This window comes from Rhamphochromis longiceps, linkage group LG3 (assembly GCF_057381845.1).
Source record: "Rhamphochromis longiceps isolate RC_006_pf linkage group LG3, R_longiceps_female_GT1.1, whole genome shotgun sequence".
NCBI lineage: Eukaryota > Metazoa > Chordata > Actinopteri > Cichliformes > Cichlidae > Rhamphochromis > Rhamphochromis longiceps.
This window is the reverse complement of record NC_140559.1, coordinates 39,491,737-39,517,722: the sequence shown is the minus strand read 5'-3', so window position 1 is coordinate 39,517,722 and position 25,986 is coordinate 39,491,737. Positions and strand designations below refer to the sequence as shown.

The following is a 25,986-nucleotide window of genomic DNA, read 5'->3' as shown; positions in this document are numbered from 1 at the left end:
TAAAATACATTGACCGCGCCTTCTTTCCCTCCGTCTCCATGGTGACTCGCTTAATCTGTGCTCCGCTTATCAGGGCTTTATGTATCCTCGTCCTGCGCGCTTCACTTGGGGTTAAAGCAACTCCGCGTTGACTGAACTAATTGTTATCAGCCTTTCTGAAACCGAATATTCCGAGTTGGACAGTTCGGGGTTACTCAACCCTGAGTATCGTTTTTCACTCTGAGTTTTCTAAACCGGCTTCCTGAAACAGGGCCCAGGTGTTTATTCAAACACATCAAAACAAACACAAGTGTTTATTTCCAAGTATAGGATTATTTGCAATCGCCATATTGACTATATGGGTTTCTTGGTCTGCAGTGAACATGCTTCCTCTGCCCCAGCATCTGCTCGTCTAGCAATTCTGTAAAGTAACAATTTCAGTATTTTTACATCAATGGTATTGGTGTGTTCCTCATTGGCATACGGCAGTGCTACAAGTCTTTGTGCAAAGTGACTGTACTAACCGATTCTCATTTCAAAATGTCCTTATGATGCCTGCTACAGAAAAAACTGTAAAAGGTTTTCAGAGTGTGAAAAAGGGAAACACCCACTGCTAAGTGGCTGTGCTCTGTGTATAGTAGTTACCCATTTAAAAATAATAGTAATAAATAAATACAAATAAACAGGTGTAAATGCGGCTGAAGCAACATTGCGCTTTTACTTTTTTTTTGCATTTTCTTCCTCTTCTTCTGTAAATTATAAAGTACAAAGTGTGAAACTGTGGCACTGATGTGGCATTGAAGTTCAGCATGTCACACTTACACCTTTGTCACATGTTTAAAGTTTATTTGATTTCAAAACCATGACCCATTAGCCTCAGCAACTCAGCCCAGCTGACATCACCATAAACACAGCAGCACTTTTAAAGTAACAGAGATATAATCTGAGAGAGGGGGCAGGACTTCCTCTTGCCTCATGCCTACTTCTGGTTAACGACACTATTTCTGTTTAGCTTGAGCTTGCTCACGTCATGTGGGTGAATTTATCAGCAAACCACACTTTCATGTTAAAAAAAAATCTGCATTAGTGTAATGAAATACTTTATTTTAAATATTTTCTTAATTGTTTATAAAGTTGAGCGTCTCAGATGATTCGGAGCCGATCAAAGCTGTTTTAGGATGAGACGTGGGATACACCCTGGAGAGATGAAAATTGAAATAAATATAAAAGAGTATAAACACGTCATGCTGTGGTCAGATCTTGTTAAAGAGTGTTAGTTCTGTTGAAAAGGAAGGAAGCAGAGAGAAGGAGTAAAAAAAAACCTCTTTGTTTCCTTCTCAGCTCTTTGGTATCTGCTGTGCTGCTGCTTCACTCTCTCTCTTTGCAGAAAGTTGTAGAAGTTTTCAGACGTGTCACTGCTGGATGTGAGGATGGGAGCCACTTTGCTCGGTGAGCTGGGCCTATTCTGTGAGTACATCACTGACTCCTATTGTTTGATTCATACTGATCCATAAACATGTTTTAGTAAGAAGAACAGAGCATCAGTCATTTGTACCATTTCAGGTCATGTAATCAGACGACTCTCATGTTTGTTACCAACGTGGTTGTTTGTAGACTGGATTAGATTTTAGTGCACTGACTCAGATCAGAGTGGAGCTGCTTTAGTTTATCTAAGAAATGTTTGTTTCTCCATCAGCGAATTGAATATTAATTTTACATCTTAATACAAAATGTCACAAATCATAGTAGACACCAGTAAAACTCCAAGTGTTTTATTTATGATTCAATAAAAGGACTAGAAGTTACAATCCCTGATTATGCATTCATTCAAATGGAGAAAGTCTTGAGGGATGGCAGCCTGGAAACTTCACCAGAGAGACACATCATTGTATGCCTCAACTTAACAGGGTGTTTCAGTCTTTTATCAAAAGCTATTTTGCCAGTTTTTAGATTATTTTTACCTTCCTTGGTTAGGTTTATCACAATAAAATTTCTAGTGTTGGGTTTTCTACCCTTTTGATGCTCTCTCTGCTCTCCGCCATGGGTTGATCAGTTCTGGGCATGTGTCTACGATATTTGAGTTTCTACAGAGCTTGGAAAGAAGACAACTTGAAGTTTTGTGGAGATGTTTCACCTCTCAACCGAGAAGTTTTTACAGTTCTAAAACCAAAACATGGGGAATGCAGCTAGCTCTAGTCATGGCATCCCTTACAGTCTGCCACCTACAATGCATTTTTGAGATCCCTTCCGAGGAGCCTGAATCCGTACTCCCATCTAGCATCAGGTGTTGTCAGAAGGCCACATAATAGGGTGAAGCAAGGCCTCAAAATAATTTTGAACCCTCTCAGGTCTTCGGTAGTCTTGAGGGCTGAAAATAGACCAGTTCTCCCATCTCTGTCTGCGTGTTATTGTGACTTCCTACCCTCATTATCAAGTACATTTCTTGACACAGAAACATACACACCAGACTTGTCAGCCTCTCACTCTCACTCACACACACACACCACAGTAATAGATAGATAGATAGATAGATAGATAGATAGATAGATAGATAGATAGATAGATAGATAGATAGATACATAGAATGTTATAGCTGAAATAAAACTAATAAGTATGAAGAAAATATAAACAAATAAACATGAACCAGGGGAGCTTGGAGAAAATTTATAGCTGTGTTTGACAGAAAATTATTCAGATCGTATTTCACATTACAAAGACTTGTCAGATAGGACAAGATTTTTAAAAAAAGAAAGAAAAGTCAAACCTCCAGTGACAATGACCCACACTGTTATTCACACCTTGGCTCATGTGATGAGGCACAGGATCAATATTGAGTTAACGGCCTTCTTAAGGGATTCCACCACTAGGGTTTAAATACCTGGGATTCTCCACCATTTGGTTTTAGAACTGAAGAAGCTTCTTGGAAAAGATATGAAACACCTTCAGGAATCCTAAAGAAGTCCAGTCACTTTCTCACCGAGCTCCTTAGACACTCAAGTATGACACAAACACACTAACATGATCTGTATGATTGACAACCTACACACACATAGTTGAGTGTCACCACTTTGATAATGTCTGACATTTCTTTCTTTATTGTAGTGCTCTGTACGCTACTCTGCACTGGACATGCTCAAGGTGACTGAAAAGTTTTACTTTTCTTGTTTCTTTCTTTTTTATTTATTCAGTAAAGATTCATCTTAACTGCGTTATCAGTCTTAAGCACTTCACATTGTTGTTTTCATTTCATTGTTCATCACTAATTTATAATTTTATGAATATAAACACAGTTTGTGTTTTGAATAATAAAATATATATATGAACAATATATGAACAGTGTCTGTGTATGCATCTGTGACATACTGTCACAGATGCATAAAAGTGTTTGTTAACTTTGTGGTTGTGTTGGATTCTAGATGCTGTGTTAACTATTGAACCCAGCTGGTCCAGTTTTTTCATTGGAGAGTTTGTTACCTTCAAATGTGACATGAATGAAGGAGAAGACACTGACTGGTATTACGAAATCAAGAAGGACGGTCGAAAATTTGTGGCCTACAACACAGACAAAGACTACAGATTAGAAATTATATCTACACGTGACAGTGGTGAATATCAGTGCTCTGGTAGCTTGGTGAGCTCACGTCATATAAAGAACAGTAGTACTGTCTCTATAACTGTATTAGGTAAGTCTTCAGTGACCGACAGCACAAATGTATGATCCCTGTTCAAATACTCAACTGAATTATAAAATAGAGAACATTTAATTAAATTTGTCACTGAAACTTGAACTTGAACCAAGATCACTGTACCTGTTACTTCGTTCACAGTAAAGTCAGTGCTACAATACTGACAGACTCTGTAATCTATCATTAGCAGGTGTGTGAGTTTTAACAACAGCAATTATGAATGAAATTAAATTTAATTACATTTCTAAAGGAAAATAAGAAACATCAAAAGCTTCATGAAGTTTAAAGTGAAGATGTTTCTGTTATCTAAACCAAAACATGAGGAAGAGACATTTTAATGCATCATTGTGTTTCTTCCTCTATCACAACAGCATATAGACCCAGGGCCACACTGACAGCAGGAACAACAATCATACCAGTAGGGGGCAGTGTGACACTGACCTGCTCTGTGCAGAGCTCTGATGGATGGAAATATGAGTGGTTCAGACGAACCCAAACAACCTCTGAAGTTCAAATCAGAGATCAACAAAACAGAGATATCAGAGTATCTGAAGGAGGAATCTACAGCTGCAGAGGAACAAGAGGAAACCCAGTTTACTACACTGATAGAAGTGATGATGTCACCATTGAGAAAACCAGTGAGTTCAGTCATTTAGTTTGAAATATACATTCACTCACACACACAGAGAGAGAGAAAGAGAGAGATATGTGTGTGTGTGTGTGTGTGTGTGTGTGTGTGTGTGTGTGTGTGTGTGTGTGTGTGTGTGTGTGTGTGTGTGTGTGTGTGTGTGTGTGTGTGTGTGTATCTATCTATCTATATATTTAACAAGAAGCAATGATCAAGAAAGAACATCAAAAATAATGCTACTCTGTGACTGTGATTATTGTTACCATCCTCAGCACCCCCAGTCACCTGCAGACAGCTACAACAGGAGGCTAGCATATTAAGATAATAAAACACCCTAAAGAGTGGCCAGTTTATTAAGGACTCACAGACAAATCAGTTTCAGTTTGGGATGGGGATAAAGTGGCAGGAGTGAAACTGAGCAGTACAACATTTTTGAGTGGCAGTTAGTACAGTATTGCATGGAATAAGGGTTTTTATTTTTATGAAAATACTAATAAAAATGAGATGACCAGTGCAGAGTGTAGTATGTACCTGTGAAATTGTAGGACAGTTTCTGTCTCCTGTTGAGTGTGTTGTGTGTGTTTAAGTGTTGTGGTTGAGGTGTCGAATGGTAAAAACTTGGTGGTAAAAACAGTTTTTAAGTCTTGTAGTCTGAGCAGACAGACTCCTGTAACACCTGTCAGATGGTAACAAGGAACAGCTTTGTGAGGATTGACCATCTCACATCTTCTGTTTTGAGTGTTAGAGTTACAGCCTCACTGTCTTCCTGAGGGAAGAGGATCTGCTTTTTGTTGTCTGCATCAAAACGAGCGTAGAAGTTGTTAAGCTCGTCTGTGAGAGATGCGGTGGGCTGAACACTGCCTGTGTTTTCGTTCTTGTTGTCAGTGATGCAGCGCAGTCCATTCCACAGTCGCCTGGCGTCAAATCTAGTGTGATATTCGATTATTACTGTACACAGAAGCTGAGCTCATTTACAGTGGCTTGCAAAAGTATTCGGCTGAACTTTTCCACATTTTGTCACATTACAGCCACAAACATGAATCAATTTTATTGGAATTCCACGTGAAAGATCAATACAAAGTGGTGTACACGTGAGAAGTGGAACCAAAATCATACATGATTCCAAACATTTTTTACAAATAAATACCTGAAAAGTGGGGTGTGCGTAATTATTCAGCCCCCTGAGTCAATACTTTGTAGAACCACCTTTTGCTGCAATTCCAGCTGCCAGTCTTTTAGGGCATGTCTCTGCCAGCTTTGCACATCTAGAGACTGAAATCCTTGCCCATTCTTCTTTGCAAAACAGCTCCAGCTCAGTCAAATTAGATGGACAGCGTTTGTGAACAGCAGTTTTCAGATCTTGCCACAGATTCTCGATTGGATTTAGATCTGGACTTTGACTGGGCCATTCTAACACATGGATATGTTTTGTTTTAAACCATTCCATTGTTGCCCTGGCTTTATGTTTAGGGTCGTTGTCCTGCTGGAAGGTGAACCTCCGCCCCAGTCTCAAGTCTTTTGCAGACTCCAAGAGGTTTTCTTCCAGGATTGCCCTGTATTTGGCTCCATCCATCTTCCCATCAACTCTGACCAGCTTCCTGTCCCTGCTGAAGAGAAGCACCCCCAGAGCATGATGCTGCCACCACCATATTTGACAGTGGGGATGGTGTGTTCAAAGTGATGTGCAGTCTTAGTTTTCCGCCACACATAGCGTTTAGCATTTTGGCCAAAAAGTTCCATTTAGGTCTCATCTGACCAGAGCACCTTCTTCCACATGTTTGCTGTGTCCCCCACATGGCTTGTGGCAAACTGCAAACGGGACTTCTTATGGTTTTCTGTTAACAATGGCTTTCTTCTTGCCACTCTTCCATAAAGGCCAACTTTGTGCAGTGCACGACTAATAGTTGTCCTATGGACAGATTCCCCCACCTGAGCTGTAGATTTCTGCAGCTCGTCCAGAGTCACCATGGGCCTCTTGGCTGCATTTGGTAAATGGTAAATGGCCTGTATTTATATAGCGCTTTACTAGTCCCTAAGGACCCCAAAGCGCTTTACATATCCAGTCATCCACCCATTCACGCACACATTCATACACTGGTGATGGCAAGCTACATGTAGCCACAGCCACCCTGGGGCGCACTGACAGAGGCGAGGCTGCCGGACACTGGCGCTACCGGGCCCTCTGACCACCACCAGTAGGCAACGGGTGAAGTGTCTTGCCCAAGGACACAACGACCGAGACTGTCCAAGCCGGGGCTCGAACCGGCAACCTTCCAATTACAAGGCGAACTCCCAACTCTTGAGCCACAATCGCCCCATTTCTGATCAGCGCTCTCCTTGTTCGGCCTGTGAGTTTAGGTCAGGGGTGTCAAAACTCAAGGCACACTTTAGGTCGTGGGCCAAACAAGATAAAGATTTATTGAACACTAAAACAATATTTTTTATACATAAATATGAATAAAAACAGACAGGAATATTATTCCAGATTAAATAAACTTTTAAAAAAAACTTTAACTTTAAATATTTTGCTCTTCATAAAAATATATCCTGTCAAAATTATGCAAGTTAGAAATATGAACATGCTGCCAAAAACCCCAGAAAAAGTAAATGAAAGCATACACAAGGTTGGAGCCGCATGTAGACGGAGCTGGGCATTGCTTCAGGAATGGAACTAATAAACTCTTCGGGCCATTCAGTGTCGTACTTTCCCTCGAGTGTATCATTACACCGCAGCTCCATCTGAATCTGCACAGGTGCAGTTCAGCAAAGTCCGCTGACTTGGTTCAACAAAGTGAGGCAGGTCGCACTGGTGCATTTGTGACAGCGTCACTTGAAATGCCTTCACCGCATCATACATGTCATGTCCATGAACTGACAGATTTCCTTGCTGAGCTCAAAAACTCGATTGAGAATTTTTATCCCAACTCAGCCAACGGATCTCTGTATGATGAGGAATGTCAGCAAACTCTGAATATATTTCCCACATAAAAGACTGCAGTTGACGGTGATTTAAACCTTTAGCTCAGATAAAATTTACGGTCTGCGTTACGGTGATCATTACATGCTCCATTTTTAGGACTTTACCACACAGCGTTTCCTGGTGTGTGATGCAGTGATATGCTGTTAACTCACCGGTACAGTTCTCCTCCTGCATCTTTACTCGCATCCTGCTGACTAGTCCACTTTTTTCACCGCACAACACCGGCGCTCCATCTGTTGTAAGTCCAACAAGTTTGTCCCAGGGCAATTTCATGTCGGTTACACTTTGACATAAGTTTTAAAAAATGTATTTTCCTGTCGTTGTCCCACAATTTAATGTTCAATATTTCCTCTCCACGGATGAAGCTGTGCAATATCCATCATGTCTGTATTTTCATCCACAGCAAGAGAGTATGCAATAAAGTTTTTGCTTCTTTCACACAACTGTGTTCTTAAATCAGTGGCCATCTCACAAACCCGATCAGCAATCGTGTTTCTGCTCAGCCTCACATTTGCCAAAATCTGCGTTTTGTCTGGACACAAGACATCGCACACCTTCATCATGCAGCTCTTCAGAGTGGTACCGCGCTGATTTGGCTCCTCTTCTACAATAAAACTTGCTTTCACAACAGCTTCACTTTGTGATTTTGCTCTGGTGAAAAACGTCTGCTGAAATGTCAGACTCTTCTTTAGCTCTTCTACTTTCTGTAGTTTCTGCTCTGCATTTAGGTTTTTCAGCTCATCCTGACGTTTTGTCTCGTAGTGCCGTCTTAAATTAAATTCCTTAATTACATCCACATTAGCTCCACTAATAAGACACACGGGTTTACCAGCAATGTCTGTAAACATATATTCAGTCACCCATTGGCGCTGATAGGCTCTGCTTTCAGAATCAACTTTTCTCTCCACCATTGTCAGCAGCTAGCTTCGCAATAGAGATTGAAAATGTGACGTCATTCAGGGGTAAAACCGCAAAGGATTCTGGGAAGTCGTGGCAAGAGGTACTAGCGCACACAGGCTTTCAATTGAAATCGGTTACACAGCGATAAAAAGAAACAAAAAATGGCAAGAAGCTGTTGTATTGTTAACTGCAATAGCCGGTCGCATGACAGCCACGGGAAGCCGAAAGGTAAAGAGAACAGTTGTTATCGGATTACGTCGTTGAAGAGAAATTGTTCAAGCTGTGTTTCCGAAGTAACAAAGAGGCGACGGATGGCCTGGATTGCAGCCATTCAAAGACCAAATATAATGTCCCAGAACCCTCCAGCTCACAGGTTAGTCTGCTCCAAGCATTCCCACAAAGGTTAGTGTTTTGTAGTAGTTAATACGTCATTTTTCTTAACGTAATTGGTGATATAGGTTACAAGCAAGTTTGGCGCTGAACAGAAGTTGTCACGCTATGCTCCTTTGTTTATTGTGCATAAATAGTAAATTGTCCTGACACAATATTGCGTTTCGCTTCTGTTATTACCATGGTACATTGACAAAAACATATACTTTTATTCACAGGATAAAACAGTTTTTTTGTATCACTAATTGCCCAGTGCGATTACAGCATACAATATCATTGTCACTGCTACATTTCTGTAACACGTACCAGAAATTATTTCTACTACTAATTAATTACCATTAAGCTCAAAGGTCCTATTAATAAATGGTTAACGAATGTGTATTTATGAAGACGATTTGTGAGACTGGTAAACTTATGATACGTATGGTCTTTCGTTCTACACGGTGCATTTCAAGGTCCCGTACCCATCCGTCGGTAAACTGTACCTGGGCTTGTTGCAGTGACCTGAAGTTACTAAACTTCATGAGTGTATGCACTCACTCCAAGAACCGTATAATTAGCGTGGTGAAAGTTGGGCAGCACGCGAACGTGGTTTGTCCACTCTGTGTGCTCGTAAGGATCTAACACTTTCACTCCTTTGATTTTTTTCCTCGTATCTTTCTTTGACTTTTCATTAAGTCTGTCTTTGTACGGACCGGCATTGTTCTCCTTTGTTTTGTACATACCTTTTTTGGGGAGCAAAGAAAAAGCAAGAAGGTATTGGAACCGGAGAATGAACGTTTTGCAGTGCTGCAAATGTTTGCTTTTGATGCAGGTACTTGGATTGTTTTGCCACGAGTTCCCGGCATGCAATGCGCAAAAGTCACGTGGTCTGTCAATCTCTATACACAGAAGTTTGACTTGATTGGCGCCGGAATGTTCCCAGTTAGCCTAGCGTTCAGCAAGGAGGCTGCAGCGCTGCATTATGGGATCTGTAGTTTGTTTAATATTAGCGCCTCATATCGCCGGGCCATGCATAACAATAATAGTACATCTATATAAAATGATCTCGCAGGCCGGATGTGGCCTTGACTTTGACACATGTGGTTTAGGTGGACGGCCTTGTCTTGGTAGGTTTACAGTTGTGCCATACTCCTTCATTTCTGAATGATGGCTTGAACAGTGCTCGTGGGATGTTCAAGGCTTGGGAAATCTTTTTGTAGCCTAAGCCTGCTTTAAATTTCTCAATAACTTTATCTCTGACCTTTCCGGTGTGTTCTATATAAATAAATTTTACTTACTTTTTTACTTACTTCTTTGGACTTCTTGGTGTTGTTGCTCCCAATATTCTGTTAGACAACCTCTGAGGCCGTCACAGAGCAACTGTCTTTGTACTGACATTAGATTACACACAGGTGCACTCTATTTAGTCATTAGCACTCATCAGCCAATGTCTATGGGCAACTGACTGCACTCAGACCAAAGGGGGCTGAATAATTACGCACACCCCACTTTTCAGTTATTTATTTGTAAAAAATGTTTGGAATCATGTATGATTTTCGTTCCACTTCTCACGTGTACACCACTTTGTATTGGTCTTTCACACGGCACTCCAATAAAATTGATTCATGTTTGTGGCTGTAATGTGAAAAAATATGGAAAAGTTCAAGGGGGGGCAAATACTTTTGCAAGCCACTGTAGCTACACTATTTGTTTTTCATCACCAATTATCTAACGATCAGGAAGTCACTTTCATTCTACTTTTAAATAATGTCTCAAACCCCACCTGTTCAGAACTACTCTTCATTATAACTTGATGTTAGTCTATATTTACCTTGATTAGTTGTGATTTTAATTGTATACTTTATGTTTTTATTTTGCTGTATTGATGTACCTGTGACCTTGAGGCTCTTTAAAGGTGCCTATAAATAAAATGTATTATTGTTATTTCCTTCTTTTCTCTTTTTTGATGATTTTTATAATAACATGATATCTTTTTGTCTTTGTTTTTTAGATTTTATTATTTATAGCTTGGTGTATTTTTCAGCTTTTTTTTTTTTTTTTACGTTTAAACTAGATTTGACCAGATGACACAGTAATGAACAATAATTGTTTGGATTTAATGAAGTTTATTGTTATTGACTGGCCTAATTTTATATAATGGATTTGCAGTACTCTGAACAAACATCTACTTTAATATGTGATGCAAAATGTGACCTGACACAGACTCTCTCTCTCCTTCTGTTTTCTCATTAGAGCCCATAACTAAGCAGCCTGTCATAAAAATCAATTCTACCTAGGAGGCTTGTGATGAATCATGTAATTCTCAGCCACCTTAATGTATTAATGTTAAATAAGGATTTTGTATAATACTATTTTATATTATTTTATATTTTGTATTTTTGTGACCAGCTGATATAGTAGTGAACAATAATTGTTTGGATTTAATGAAGTTTGTTGTCATTGGTAGGCCTAATTTTATATTATACATTTGCAGAACTGAACAAACATCTACTTTAATCTGTGATGCAAAAGGTGACCTGACACAGACTCTCTTTTTCCTTCTGTTTTCTCATTAGAGCCCATAACTAAGCAGCCTGTCATTAAAATCAGTTCTACCTGGATTCCCTCAAATGAATCATGTAAAGTTCTGCTGGAGTGCAGCACAACTGGTGATGTCAGCTACAAGTGGATTGTGGGAAACCAAACACTAACTGGTCCCAGGCAACAATACATCATCAGGGAGCAGGATGGAGAGACCAATGTCACCTGCACAGTTTCCAATCATGTCAGTGAGAAGTCTGCATTTCACACAGTGAAGTGCAGCAAAGATCATTCACACAGAAAAGAAACAGGTATGTGGAGAGTGACTGAGGTTGTGAATACATGTAACTGCTCTGTTTATATAATTTATTATTACTGTTTGTGATTTCAGAGGACAGCTCTTCTTCTTCTCTTCTCATGTTCATTGCTGGGCTGTTTACTGGATTGATCACTCTACTGTTGCTCTTTCTGCTTTACTGCATAAAGTCAAAGGGTAAGATTTCTTGTTAATGCTACTATTAAAACTGTTCTCCTAATCTCCGAATCTCATAATACTTTCTGTTTTGTTTTTTACAGGTCTGTGTCACAAAAGGTTGGTATCATGGTCCTGGGTTTGGGGCCCCGGTGTTTGTGTTTCTGGTGTGTTGTTTTTTTTTTTGTTTGTTTTTTTTTAGCTCATATTCTTTGATTTTGTGTGTTTCATGGTATAGGCTTCTGTATTTCTAGCTCCCTATAAGTTATCTTTAGGATTGTGATTTCTAGTCTTTAGGCTTTGATGCTGTGCCTCTCCTGTGTACCATGTGTCACATCGACTCAGTTATGTTCTCATATCTGTGTTCCCTCCTGTTTCCCATCCCCTCACCCCAACCGGTCGCAGCAGATGGCCCCGCCCCTCCCTGAGCCTGGTTCTGCCAGAGGTTTCTTCCTGTTAAAAGGGAGTTTTTCCTTCCCACTGTTGCCAAAGTGCTTGCTCATAGGGGGTCATATGATTGTTGGGTTTTTCTCTGTATCTATGAAGCGCCTTGAGGTGACTTATGTTGTGATTTGGCGCTATATAAATAAAATTGAATTGAAAAATTGAATTGAATTATCTGTGTCTATTTAGTCCTCTGTTCTCCTCTTTCTTCTTACCTCCCAAGTCCCAGTTTTTTTGTTTTTGTTTTTTTCAGGTCTCTCTTTCCCAGTTCAAGGTTTTGTGTTTCAGGTTTCTGTATTGTTTTTCAATGCAGCTCGACCTTATGTTTGCATGTGGGCCCACGCTCCACACCGTCTCCAACACAGACGTTACAGTTGCTGAAACTCATTAACAGCAGGAATTTAAAAAATACTTTTATTCTACTAATAAAAACATATTTTAATTATTTCAGGCTCACACAGTCTGAAACAATCATCCAGGAAGAAAATCAACAGCATGTGTACTCGGCTCTTTCCCACGGTCAGGTCTAACACTGTTTACTTGCTTTCATCAGTCATATTATATTCTTCAGGAATTATTCAATGTTAGATCATTTGGAGATGTTAATTATTGTGACTTTGACTGAACTGTTATTAACTTGCAGGTGATCGTTGTGTTTATGAGACAGTTAGAGGATCTGAAGATGCTGGACCAAGTACAGTACAATGATGAGCCATCAAAGTAATAAATGGGAACTCTGGGATTTCATTTGTGACATTCTTAAACTATTCTTAAACTATTCTTACTGTATTTCAGGTGGATCACAAATACAGTGCATCAAATCAGACTAGACGAGCTGCAGTTCTGCATGTCTGTGGTATTTTTTGGGTGCCTCATTTTAAATGTAATTATTTTATCAATTATTATATCAAATCATCCTATTTAACCCCTTCATGCACGAATTATGACAACCTCAATCAGGATTTGTTTCTTATGTATTTTTATGCATCTTTAGGCATGAAAAGATGCATAAAAATACTTAAGAAACAAATCTTAAATGAGGTTGTCATAATTCATGCATGAAGGGGTTAAAAAACAATAATTACAATGTAACACGTCATACATCTATAGTACATTAAACAACCAGTGGGTTGTAGGGTATGGAGAGACACATCAGTGTCCAATATAGTGGTGTATGTGCAAGTATACCTTCAACACTGACACACATACAAGAAAACAGCTTTTGATTAGCTTCCACTGTAAAGACCACTATTTTTTTTTTTTAAAAAAACTGGATGATTTAAGAGGATAATTACAAACAGCTCATTGTAACATTGAAGGTATAACACCATTTTTAATGTATAAAGTTGCATGTAAGCCTGTCTGTTTCATATGACCTGGTTTGAATTATCTTATGAATCTCTGAGAGGAAACAATAAATTGAAAAAGAAAAAAAAAACTTTTCTGGCATTTGCTCACATCTGTCCGTTTGACTGCTTATTTAGTTAAAATCCACTGTTAACAAAACTAGTGAAAACTATAATGTTTAAAATGTAAATTTCTGTAAACCTTTACAAATTATGTAAGTTTGTCTTCTTTTTATAAACATGTGGGTAACCCACATAAACTAACATGAGTATCTACTTTTGTAGCTCTGAACTCGACCAGAGTGGCATACCAGTTTTCCACATATATTAGCACTTATGACATATAGTGTTTGTTATTTAATAAAATGAAAGTCTAATTCCTGTGAGCTTTGGAAAACTACTTTAGAAGAGCATAAAAATATTCAGTTTCTCTTTAACCAAACTACACAATCTCTATAGTTTGCAACAAGCTCACCAATCAAATAATTTAGCCTAGCATAGCGCATACTAGATAAAGATTTGATTAAGTATAATGTGAAAATAAATCACATTGACTCACTTCAATTAAATATTGAATTAAATATGAACAGATTAAATTAACCCCTCAAAACAAACTATTTAGCTCCCCAGTTTGATCAAAACAGTTTTACAGCCCCAGGAATTGAGTTGTGATAATAAAGTGCCTCAAACCGAACCTCAAGCTCCTTCTTCCATACTCTGGGACATTTTGGCCTTAAGTGGTGTTCTAGCCGACACACCGGGGTGACCGTAGTGCTAAAGACTGAATCAGTGCCACAATCGTGCCTATCTCTGATATGTCCACTACAATTATAGCATAATAAATACGGTTTATAAATACAGAGTAAATGTCCATGTTCAACTTTTTACACATATCCTCCTAAGTCCCGGCAATTTATTTTTGTCCTCTGTTGGGGATAGCAGTCTGCAACCACTACATCAAGCACCGTTCATGCATGTATGACTCCTGCTGTGCTGTCAAGGGAACATCCTGGGCTCTTAATTGATGCCACATTTGTTGTGGGCTCACAGAGCACAAGATTCTCAAAATTGCAGCCATTTTTCCTCTACAAAAACAAAACCTGATGACACTTACCGTCCATAATAGGAAGGATTGTTAAATGTGGGACTCAGAAGTTTTTAGTCATTTTGATATCTAGAAGGGGGAAAAAGAGCATTTTCATTTGAGCACACACACACGCACACACACACCAGCAGTTAAGAGTTTGAATTCTTCTTCTATCCTGAAAATATGTATTTAATAATATATAGTTGCTAAAAGTGCATTAAACTGAACATTTATTTTGTCATTTCAGCTTCAACCTGAAATTGAAGTGAAATTGTTTTTTAGAATGAAACATGAAAGTAGGATGATGCTGCTCAAAACCATCAAACATGTGGTCCTCAAACAGAAAATCATTTTAGATAAAAATACATAGATCAGCACACTAAAAGAGTGAGACTGACATTTCTGAAAGTTGGCATTAAAACTGAAAACAGTCTGGAAGCGAGACATTCTTCAGCATATTTATGGTCACCACATAACTTTTAAACCTAAGATCTACACAGATTCTTGGAGATTAGGCAGTCCATTAAGGTAACAAATGATCTTGATGTCTCTGATAAGAAGGGAAAGAATATCGCGGCTCAAGAGTTGGGAGTTCGTCTTGTAGGTTGCCAGTTCGAGCCCCGGCTCTGACAGTCTCTGTCGTTGTGTCCTTGGGCAAGACACTTCACCCATTGCCTACTGGTGGCGGTCTGAGGGCCCAGTGGCTCCAGTGTCCGGCAGCCTCGCCTCTGTCAGTGCGCCCCAGGGTGGCTGTGGCTACAATATAGCTTGCCATCACCAGTGTGTGAATGTGTGCATGACTGGATGTGTAAAGTGCTTTGCGGTCCTTAGGGACTAGTAAAAGCGCTATACAAATACAGGCCATTTTTACCATAAAACCCTGTGAAAAGTAAGAACACTCTTAAACAGAATGCAACAAGGCTGCCACAGAAATATTCTCTTCACAGGTCAGGGTCCTGTTGAGAAACCAAATCCCACAGCTTCAGAGCCCTTATACAGCTTATACAATACATCTTATCTATAATAGACTCTGGGTGTCTGCATTATGCCATGCATGATTTGGTTTCTATCATAGGAGACAAAAATGGACAAAATGGAAAAAAAGATCTGAGAATAAACATAGGACAAGCAAATTGGCGGGGGATTTTGGCAGACTGTAGAAAGTATGTTAGAGAGGTGAGAGGGGGGTTACACAGACACTATCATACCCTGAGATTACATAGAATAAAAGTGATGAAGGACAACATGTGCTGGAAATGTAAATTAGAATTATGAACCTTCCTGCATTGTACATGGGTCTGAAAATGTGTTCATCGTAACTGAGTAATTTCTTAGGCACAATAACCCCCCTGACTCCTGATGTATGTTTGTAGGAAAAGGGGGGACCCCAATACTGAATGTATCTAAAAGATGGTAAAAAATGATAGAATTTTAAAACCTCTCTTTTTGTCTTATATACACTATTACTTTGTATGTTTGAACATGTTTAAATGAATCACTGCACCTATTTCTCATTTTCTTATCACGATATACACAAATGAGAGGTGGTTCAAGACTTTTACACTAAATAACTTATTTTCCCTCTATCAGTCTTAATGTAATTAACATCGTCAATCAAGCATGACACAAAGTGTGTGCTGACATTTGTGGCTTTCAAACAGATGGGTTTTCTTTTTATGCATTCTTATGTGATCATTACTGACCCAGCAGAGGGCGCTGAAGACAATAACTACTGCATTTACAGCTCTTCTTCGCTTTCTTCTTATTTTCTTCTTCTTCTGCAATTAAAGCTAAAATAAGTTGGTGTCACTGCCACTTACTGAGCTGAGTTGATGGTGCAAGACGCCAGAATGCAATCTGCATGGTGAAGGATCATGATCATCAGGTTCAACTCTATTAACTTCCCAGCTGTAAATTACTGCTATGCTATGTTAAATCCAGAGACTTTTCCTGAGTTAATATTGACCTGGGTCCGCTATCATCATTCAGGCTAACTGGGTTTTGTTTTTTTGATCTTTAGGAAAAAGTCTTGGATTTTCCAACATGTGATGGGGAACCATTTTTCAGCTGAACCAAATTGAGTGGCAATAGCACAACTGTTCCAGGAGGGGGCAGAGTGACCCTGCCCTGCTCTGTGACTCCATCGTTGTCTGGGTACAACTGGTTACTGAGTACAATTTGTGACTTTGCTGGATTTAGTTTTCCAATTAAACAAATAAATCAGCATCAATGTCTGCATGTCACTAATCACATCTATTTAAAAAGTACTGATCTAGGACAAGTTTTTGTTAAGGAACGTACAGTGGTTTTTACATGTAAGATCTTCATAATCTGTGTAATTTACTCTTATTAGCCTTGTGCTTTGCGCTGGGCAGAGGGGGAGGGGCGGTAGTTACACTCAGTAGCACAGGAACAGAGTGGGAGGGAGAGAGAGAGAAAGAGAGGCAGGGACAACAACGTCACATTAGAAAGGTATAGTAATCATCCACAACTATTTTCAGTTGCGGATGACAAAGGATTCAGAAAGTTTATTCATGCAGGTCCATATGACAGAGAATATGCATGTTCTTTTTGTTTTCATATTTCAATTTATATTTAATTGTGTTGTGGTTTGCAGTGTTTGTGTTGTTTCATTTTAAATTTGTTTAAAAGGTGAAAATTTAAATAGTTAAAAGTTGAAATGTAAATAGTTGGTTTTTGTATTATATGATTTATTTATTACATTTTATGTGGAGTGAATAAATAAAAGTATATTTGCGGTGGCTGCTAGAGACAAAGCACGTACGAACTCCAAAACATGTACAAAAGACAACAGAAGTGCTCCAGGATGCAGGCGCAGTGTTGAGCTTTTGTTACCTCGTGGCTATACAAGCCAGCAAGTACCAACGACCGGATTTGGTGCATGGTAGTAACAGGTAAATGAACATTTTTTTAAATTATTTGAATATATATGAGTGCCTGTGTATAAATACACAAACAATACACATATGCTTTCAATTGTGTAATTTAAGTGATCTAGGTAGCTCTGTTTTGGAAGTTCAGTTCATGCTAGAAATGTGTTTTGGAGTTTGTACGTGCTTTGTCTCTGGGGGCCACCACATATATTTATAAAAAAAAATGGTAAATGGCGTGTATTTGTATAGCACGTTTCTAGTCCCTAAGGACCCCAAAGCACTTTACACAACCTGTCATCCACCCATTCACACACACATTCACACACTGGTGATGGCAAGCTACATTGTAGCCACAGCTGCCCTGGGGCACACTGACAGAGGTTTATATGTATATATAAACATATATAAATAAAACCACTTTTTTAACATTAGTAATGCCTTTTGTGCATAATTTTATATTATTGTTAATAATAAATTAATTAAAGCAACAAAACAACCAGAAGAGCCGGTTCAGAGCCGAAAGAGCCGGTTCTCTAAAAAGAGCCGGAAATCCCATCACTACTGTTTCAAGGGTAACTTGTCACAGGCTGCAGGTAGACTCCTGCCTCTGTGAATATGCTGCTTAGGGCCTTTTCCTTTGGTGGGATGATCAGAGCATCAGTGCCTCTGGTACACTTGTTGTCAGCCCCTTCCTCTAGCCAGTAGCGGTTTTTGATACAGGCGACATGGGCGGTTGCCCCGGGCGGCATCACGGGCATCGGGCATCACGGTACTCATGCTGCCCCGACATCAGCCAGCGCATATTGGGGATGTCATAGGCACGATCGGTTTTCTATCGCCCATTTGCTGGGAGTAAGGGCGCCCTCCGTTTGCGAGGTGCGCCTGCTGCTTGTGGCACAGGAAGGAGAGGGCGGGCGGCGGGGGAGTCTCAGGGTGGCTGGAGCAGCATCTAATAACCAACTCGCAAAATAAAACAAAATAAAAACAAAACAAAAAACACGAACAAACACGGGGGGTGGGGGAGGGGGGGGGAGTGTTCGCCCAGGGCGCCAAACAGACTAGGACCGCCACTGGCTCTAGCTGTCAATGATGCATGCTATAGACGGATGCCATCTTCTTCCTCCTGATCACCGTTTGTTATCAGCAGCTTGCCTAGTATGCAAGGCAAGCTGTATGTGAGTAGAGTGATTTAAAAAAAAAAAAAAAACAGAGTCTGAGAGGACAATTACAAAAACATTTTAGTAAGCATGAAAATGTAATAGGTTTTTGTGTTCGACAATATAATCACATATATTCAAATCTAACTGGGCAAATATAATTGCAATAATGTGGAAACACAAACGGTAGGAGAAAAGGTGCTGCTTTTTCTGTTACACTTTTGGTGTCACAGTATGTTTGTGAGAAACTGACATGAACAAAAGCCCCACGTCTAATTTTACATTGTTGGTGTGACCTCAAATATAGCTGGCACACAAAAATAACAGTTGCAAAGTGTTTGTCCAGTTTGCAGACTCAAAGTGTGTGTCTATCACAGCAGCACATCTCTTATAGAGGAACCATGAAAACAATCCTGTTCACACAATGTTGACCAGAAACACACCAATTTAGTGTTGGGAAGAAAAGAAGAAGAAGTGACTGCACTTTAGTGTCAGTGAAAATTCTGCAACCATGTGCACAAAGGCTAATTTGTACACCGGATAGGCTGTTGCAATGTCTAACACCACCACGTCTCGACCCTTTAATTAGACTCAGCGTTGGCATCGATGAAATCAATCAATAATAGATGCAGTAGAGGGGCAACAATGAGACAAGTCCCAAAACAGCTGGAAAGTGTAGTGGTAACATGACACATCTTTGGAGCAGGAGTCGCAAGTTCAGTCCCACCCAGTAAGGGTCCTGTCTAGACCCTTCATGCTTAAAAAAAGGCAGTGGAACGCCGCAGCTACATCTCCAGCATGGACACAAGAACATTTCACTACATATGATACTGTATGTAACAAAATAAAAGCTTGTTTGTTTGTTAAACAGGTATGGTTTTACAGTGGAGGGCATTTTTCCCTCCTCACCTTTTCTGGCTGTTTTTCACTATTTTTGAATTTGACTGTGGTCAGTCTCATTACTGGTAGTATGTGGCAATATCTGGATACTACAGAGGCTGCACAAATAGTCCAACTCATCAAGGATAGCACATCAATATGTGCCATTGCTAGAAAGTTTGCTGTGTCTGCCAGCACAGTCTCAAGGGCCTGGAGGAGATTCCAGGAGACAGGCAGCTACTCTAGGAGAGCTGGACTGGGCTGTACGAGATCCTTAACCCATCAGCAGGACTATCTGCATCTTTGTGCAAGGAAGAACAGGATGAGCACCGTCAGATTCTTACAGAATGACATCCAGCAGCCCACTGTGTGGATTTGAAACAGACTTCACAACAGTGGCCTAATTATCATTAAACCATGTGGCCTTTCATTCCTAACACATTACCTTGTCCATGTCAATATAGATACTAAGCATGACTTATTCTCCCTATTGAGTTCTGAGTATAGAGTATAATAACAAAGAAATCATTATGCCAAAATCTTAATTTTGTATTAAATATTTCACAGACAAAAAGACTATTTTATATGATCCTTTTTAAAGAACAGTAGGTGACGGCTGTGGTGACAGTTCTGAACTAATGAGTGGCCCTGAAGATGCTGGATAATGTATGGCTAGAGATTGTAAGGGTTAATAACTTAGTATTCATTAGTGATTGAATGATGGATTTAAAGTAATTCAATTTGGATTAAAAACATTCTTTTTTAAGGCAGACCTAAAGCCATGCTCATCTTATTCTTTTGTATTCTCTGGTGCACTTTCTGATATTGATAGTTTTTCCATCACACATATAGAAAGCAAGATTTCTGACATGCTAAATTATGGTGGCACAAATTTTTCCAGACAAAAATGTATTAACAGACTCTTTAAACAGTGTTGCTTAAAGTATGTAAGTGGTGCTGCTGTGGGAAGATGTCTCTGCAAGAGGAAATATTAGCATGAAATGCACCCGCTAACGCTGACCAACAGTGTCCTAGTTGGTTTCCTGTGTATCTGCAAACAGCTAGCGGCTATCTTAAGTAAACATAATTATGATTCAAACTTGATTTGAAAATATAAAACAGAAGAAGCTAAACATTAAAACTATCACACGATTTACCTGGTATCACAGAGACTTTGTTTCCCATGAGCTTGAGCTACCAATGACCTCATGTGTCTGTTAATGCAGGTAAGTATTTTTAACTGCGGTTGAAATGTCTGAAGGTTTGAATGAATGAACTACAGTCAGCATCTGAGTTGATATGTGATAAACTTTGTTAGTTAACAGTTTGTAACAGGTCTATGTACACTAATCACAAACACACACACAGGCATGCTCAACTCAGCGTTTGTGTGTGTGTGTGTGTGTGTGTGTGTGTGTGTGTGTGTGTGTGTGTGTGTGTGTGTGTGTGTGTGTGTGTGTGTGTGTGTGTGTGTGTGAAGAAGAGTGTATTGCCAAAGGTTAAAGGCACTGGTATCACTTTTGCTGGTTACCATTTTTAGCCACGTGGTGGGGCTCTGTGGTTTTGCTTTCTGCTCCATTTTTATGGTGGTTTGCAAGAGTCAAGTGTACAACTTCACTGCGTTTAAATATGTAATATTAGAGGACAAATGTGCTTTGTATTGTAATATCTATGTCATTATTTGTAGCAGTGTTCATGCACCTCTGAATTCTAACTTGGTGGAAACTTTATTGTAACATTGTTACAAACTTTTGAACTCATCGGGTTTGTGCTGAAGATCTTTCCAGTAAATATTTCAGGGAGTGCCCTTAAGGGTGTCCTGTGTTGGTTCTGTTTCTTGAATGAGTCATTGTTCGGCCTCACTTTACCAGTACTGTATCACTTCTTGTTTTGAAATGTCACTAACCACACATCTGTTACACTTCAAGTTTTCACCAGTTATTTTCCTCAAAGGCTGACCAGCTCAGTTGATCCTATACACAAACTAGTGGGAAATGCTTGAAATAAATAGAAAATGACGTGATGGAGAAGGGAAAGGGAGTGTTTATGGTATGATCACTTCTTTAAAAAGCAACTGTGTCATCCAATTCCCCTCACCATATCTCAGAAAACAGGAAACTGTGTAATATCTCAAAGCGGCTAAGAGGCCTCAGTACATTTAGACGTGGTCAGACTCATCTGAGCGTACACAGTAACTGTCTTTGAACAAACATGTCTGAACTACTTGATGCTACAGTTGACATCAGAAGTTTCATCATAGTGAACAATGTCATGGTAATTTGGGGTTTTGAATAATTCCTTTGAACTGTCCTTTTTCCTGGGTAAAATGATTTTACAGCAGACATCTTCGACGATTTATAAAAAGCTCCTCTGTTTTTCATAAGGGGTCACAGCCCCGCGTAGCTCTACAACTCCAAAGGAAAACATGTCTTCTCCCAGGATCATTCCAAGTCAGTTCAGCCTATGAGGCTGTCAGCCATCTAGAGACATATTATTAAAAATTAAAATCTTAAACATAATGGTGGTAATGGTGATAAACTCCAGCCTAATCTTAACTGACTATGCAGTCAGTGCAGCTACAAAATTCTACTTGGTACAAAGTTATACCGGTAAACCACCAGTGAAATATCTGTCTGCGGATCTGTTAACCAAATGTTTCCAGCCATAAAGCCGCTGTTAACATCATCAAATCAGACTATTTGTAGTTTCAAAAAAAATTAATGATGCTAGTTTTATTTTTTTCTGATTTTATTTTCTTACAAGAGAAAGATATGCGAGGTCTGACACAAGTAACCTAAACACTGGATTTATTTAAAAGTATGAAACTGAAGCTCAGATGTTTTTTTGTGATTACATGTGAAAACAATGTCGCTCACAACTCATAAAGATGTTGATCTACAGAGAAGTAACATCAGTGGCTGATCGTCAGTAGCATAGATGTGGGAGGTGTTACACACAGTTTGTGTTGCTACGCTTTAAACAGGAAACATCAAAACTTTTTTTGTTTCATCAGCAGTGTGTTTACAGAGAGATCATTTTCCTTGAAGTAAACAAGAAAAAATTTAAATTAAAAGACGTTCAACTTCATGGCGTGCACATACGTGAAGAGACCACTGTGAACACCACACTGTGAGTTTCAGTCATTGTCGGTAAGCTCTCTCTGCTTCACATGAACACGTGACACCAGGAAAACCACAGTGGTGCTGGCCAAAGAGACACTGCAGCAGCTACACAGTTTCAGGTTCTTAATAAAGACCCCCCTCATGACAATATTAGTCCATCTTATTTCTGATTATAGTACAAAAATTGTAAAACGTCTTAAAACTATGTTTATTGTATTGATATATACATAAGGTTTAGCAAAAGCCTTCTCATACAGAATCATAAAGAGTAACTTTCTATACACGTATAATAATGTATGTGGCTTTCTGTTGGGTGTCGATTAATATTTGAGTTTCTCTCCAGGTCTGTTTCACTGATTTCCTCCCTTGTATTTATTTTGTTCCGTTCTTCTGTTTCCACAACTTTTTCTTTCCTTTTTCTGAGTTTTTGGCTTCTTGTTTTATTTTGGTAATTACCTTTCCTTGTGCATTTTCTGTCATTTAACTTCCTATCTTTGTCTTTACACTTACTTAACTAACGCCTTGCACAGAGGAGATTGGGCCTTTGCTGTAACTGCTCCTAAATTGTTCCACTTCACTTCAAATCAGGACCTCCCCAACATTGGACAGTTTTAAAACCCGTCTGAAAACCCACTTTTACTCCATGACTTTTAAATCAGAATGAGTTTGTATTACTTTCATTTATCTTACTTCTTACTCAAATCTTCTAATTTTATTATTCTTTCTCCTAACTTGTATCATGTCTCCCTACGTTTGTATTTCTTTTATTGTACAACACCTTGGTCAACATGTGTTGTTTTAAATGTGCTATTTAAATCAAATTGACTTTGACACTTGCTTCCACTTCTGTTTTGTTTTCACATTTCTTGCCCTTGCCCCTATCTTTGTGTTTGGTTCTGCTGAAGTTTTCTCTCTTATATTGTTAAGGTTTTTGCTTTGCAGTTTAAAGCACATGGAGATGACTGCTGTTATGCACTAACACTATATAAAAATAATCCAACTGATCCGAATCATAATACGAGAAAAGCACTGTAGCTGTCTGTGCAATCAGCCCTAAGTCATCACTGCTACATAGTTGCAATCTTACAGTTGCCAAGTATTTTAGCGTTTTCATAATTATACCCATTTAAAGATGCAATCTAATTAGCTCACTATTACTTTAAGTTTAGAGGACTCGAGTTCACAGATATGACTGAGCTGTGACATTTTTCTGTAGTTATGTAACCACAGTTATGGTGGCAAGTTTCCACACATTAGTCAAGTAACAACATAAACTAATGTCAGACTGAATCAAATATAGGGGGGGGGGGGGGATTTACTGAAAGGCTTCTGGAAACCTTTAAGGTGGATTGTTCTGTTTCATGAGCTGCCATTATGTCAAACGGACAGCTTAATGACAGATTTTGTTGCAATCATTGCATTAGCTGTGATCGCTTCTGGGCTTTTTTTATCACACTCACACACTGTCAGGGTCCCTGTGCCTACCCGGTCGGCTCAGTACGGCTACATATGTTTTGTATTCCTTTTTTTATTTTTTTCCTGCTCTCTCCTTTCCCCTTTTTCCCTCCTCCCTCTGCCTGGGCGGAGCTTACCTGCGGGCTCCTGCCCTTGGCCCACGCACCTGTGGCTCATCACGAGTGATCCAGCTCCTTTATAAGACGGCAGCCCTGTGTTTCTCGTCGCTGGACCGTTGCCGACCCTCGTTAGTGTAACCCCAGCTCAATGACTTCAGAAGTGTTTCATAGCGATTTACCTAACTACCCATTCGTGTCTCTGTGTACAGATTCCCTGGACCTACCCCTGTGTTACCCGAGTGAGTGGAGTGTGAGGAGGAGTGGACGGAGAGTGTGCGTGTCTTTCCCGTTCGTGTGTGGACCCCCGGAGCCCGGCTTTCCCCTCACTTTTGTAAATAATCACCTGGTGCATCATAATAAAGACTCTTGTGCTTTCAAGACCTAGAGCCTGCGCGTGAGTCCGTTCAGTCCCGTTGTGACACACAGGCTCTTTCTTTGAGTGCTTATGTTTTACCGCAAAGCTGACACTAAAGTAGAAAATTGTCCAAAGGCAGCAATTCTCCTTTATGGGTTGTGATACAACCCTAACTGCTTACCAGTGCTTTTGTTGCCTGTGGGAGATCAGGCTTTGGCTGCTTAGCTGCAGTTAAGATGCACTCACCTTTAACGTACGCTCATCTGAAGCTAAAAATACAATAGATCAACCTTATTATGTAAACTGCAAGTGTGATATTTGACTTTCTCTCATTAGGGCTTTGTGAAAAGCGCTATATAAATGCAATCCGTTGTTGTTGTTGTTGTTGTATAATGATATGTATTGGGTGTTAAAATTAAAAACCTTTTTCATTGCAAAAGTGACATTAAAAGCAGCAACACTGACCAAGAGAGCTGTTCTCTATATTGTGAAAGTGTAGGCTATACTGGTTGTGGGGTTTGCACATATAGACGCGGATAACAAAAAAAACAGCCCAAGAGGAGATTTCTAGATAAAAAGTAACCAATGGGAGATTCTCCTGATAGAGACAGAGTTGGCCACTTGACAGCAGCATACAGACAACAGTGATGTGCACAGTTTCCACAGGCAGTAATGAAACGTAAACCCCAATGATAGACAGTGGCGAACCTCTTTAGGCACTTGTCTGGGGAATTCATAAAGATGGTGTCCATACACCTACATCTTAGTCCACCGAGACTCTTACTTCACTCCATGTGTCTCTGGGTGTGTTTAAAAATATATATGTGTCTGAAAAGTGTTTTGTTTTTTTCTCGCAGTTGTATGTCACATAGTTTGGGAGACAAGGTTTACCACACACAGTCCCAATATTTCAAAACAGGGAAATGTTGGCTGCAGCGAATCAGATCAGTCAGGACAGACCAGGCAGGTCAGCATGGTCATATATCCTCTTTACATGTAATTTCTCTGAGCAGGCTGCATAGAAATGAGCTTTATCTTGATGATGGGTAGTTCACTTCCTCCTGTGTTAAGTCCCCACAGAACCCTAACTTCTGCTTAAGGCATATACTATTATAGGCCTCATCGTGCAAGCACAGACTGAAGCCCTGCAGAGGAAATAAGAAAATAAGCATATTTTCATCTCCACAGTGTGCAGAGGAAAACAGCACTTAGCAGCAGTGTTGAAATATTTCACAACTTATTGGACAAAGCTCCACCAGTGTTCCTCCAGACCAAAATCATTTCCTTATTGTAAAGAAATCTCCAGCTCAGCAAGGAAAAGACTTGATCAGGAGAGGGGAACTCGAACACATTTGTCTTTAATTAATTGTTTATTCATTTTGTGCAATATAATTTTTGCGGACTGTGTAACATGTATACATACAGTATATACAGACAGGGTGCTGCAGTGGTACTAAGAAACTGAGTCATAACAGAGATGGTGGTTTATTTAAATGTTTAAATGGACTCTGCAGTTCATTATCTGGATCCATGTTCTCCTCTATTCTGGGGTGAATAAAGTTTAGGACAA

At 39.5% G+C, this 25,986-nt stretch overlaps 2 protein-coding genes across 2 annotated transcripts; both read left to right on the top strand.

Moving 5' to 3' along the window:
• The first annotated feature begins 2,177 nt into the window (after window positions 1–2,177).
• On the top strand, window positions 2,178–5,228 carry LOC146674601 (uncharacterized). The gene is made up of 6 exons (XM_085401097.1): window positions 2,178–2,263; window positions 2,885–2,976; window positions 3,082–3,117; window positions 3,396–3,662; window positions 4,037–4,303; window positions 5,179–5,228. Exons 1-6 carry the CDS (start codon window positions 2,178–2,180, stop codon window positions 5,226–5,228), a joined length of 798 nt encoding a protein of 265 aa, XP_085257223.1.
• A 5,761-nt stretch (window positions 5,229–10,989) lies between these two features.
• Window positions 10,990–13,402, top strand: LOC146674600 (uncharacterized). The gene is made up of 7 exons (XM_085401096.1): window positions 10,990–11,008; window positions 11,122–11,397; window positions 11,478–11,579; window positions 11,663–11,678; window positions 12,454–12,521; window positions 12,646–12,696; window positions 12,798–13,402. The coding sequence occupies exons 1-7, from the start codon at window positions 10,990–10,992 to the stop codon at window positions 12,830–12,832; spliced, it is 567 nt and encodes a 188-aa protein (XP_085257222.1). The 3' UTR covers window positions 12,833–13,402.
• The last annotated feature ends 12,584 nt before the right edge of the window (window positions 13,403–25,986 follow it).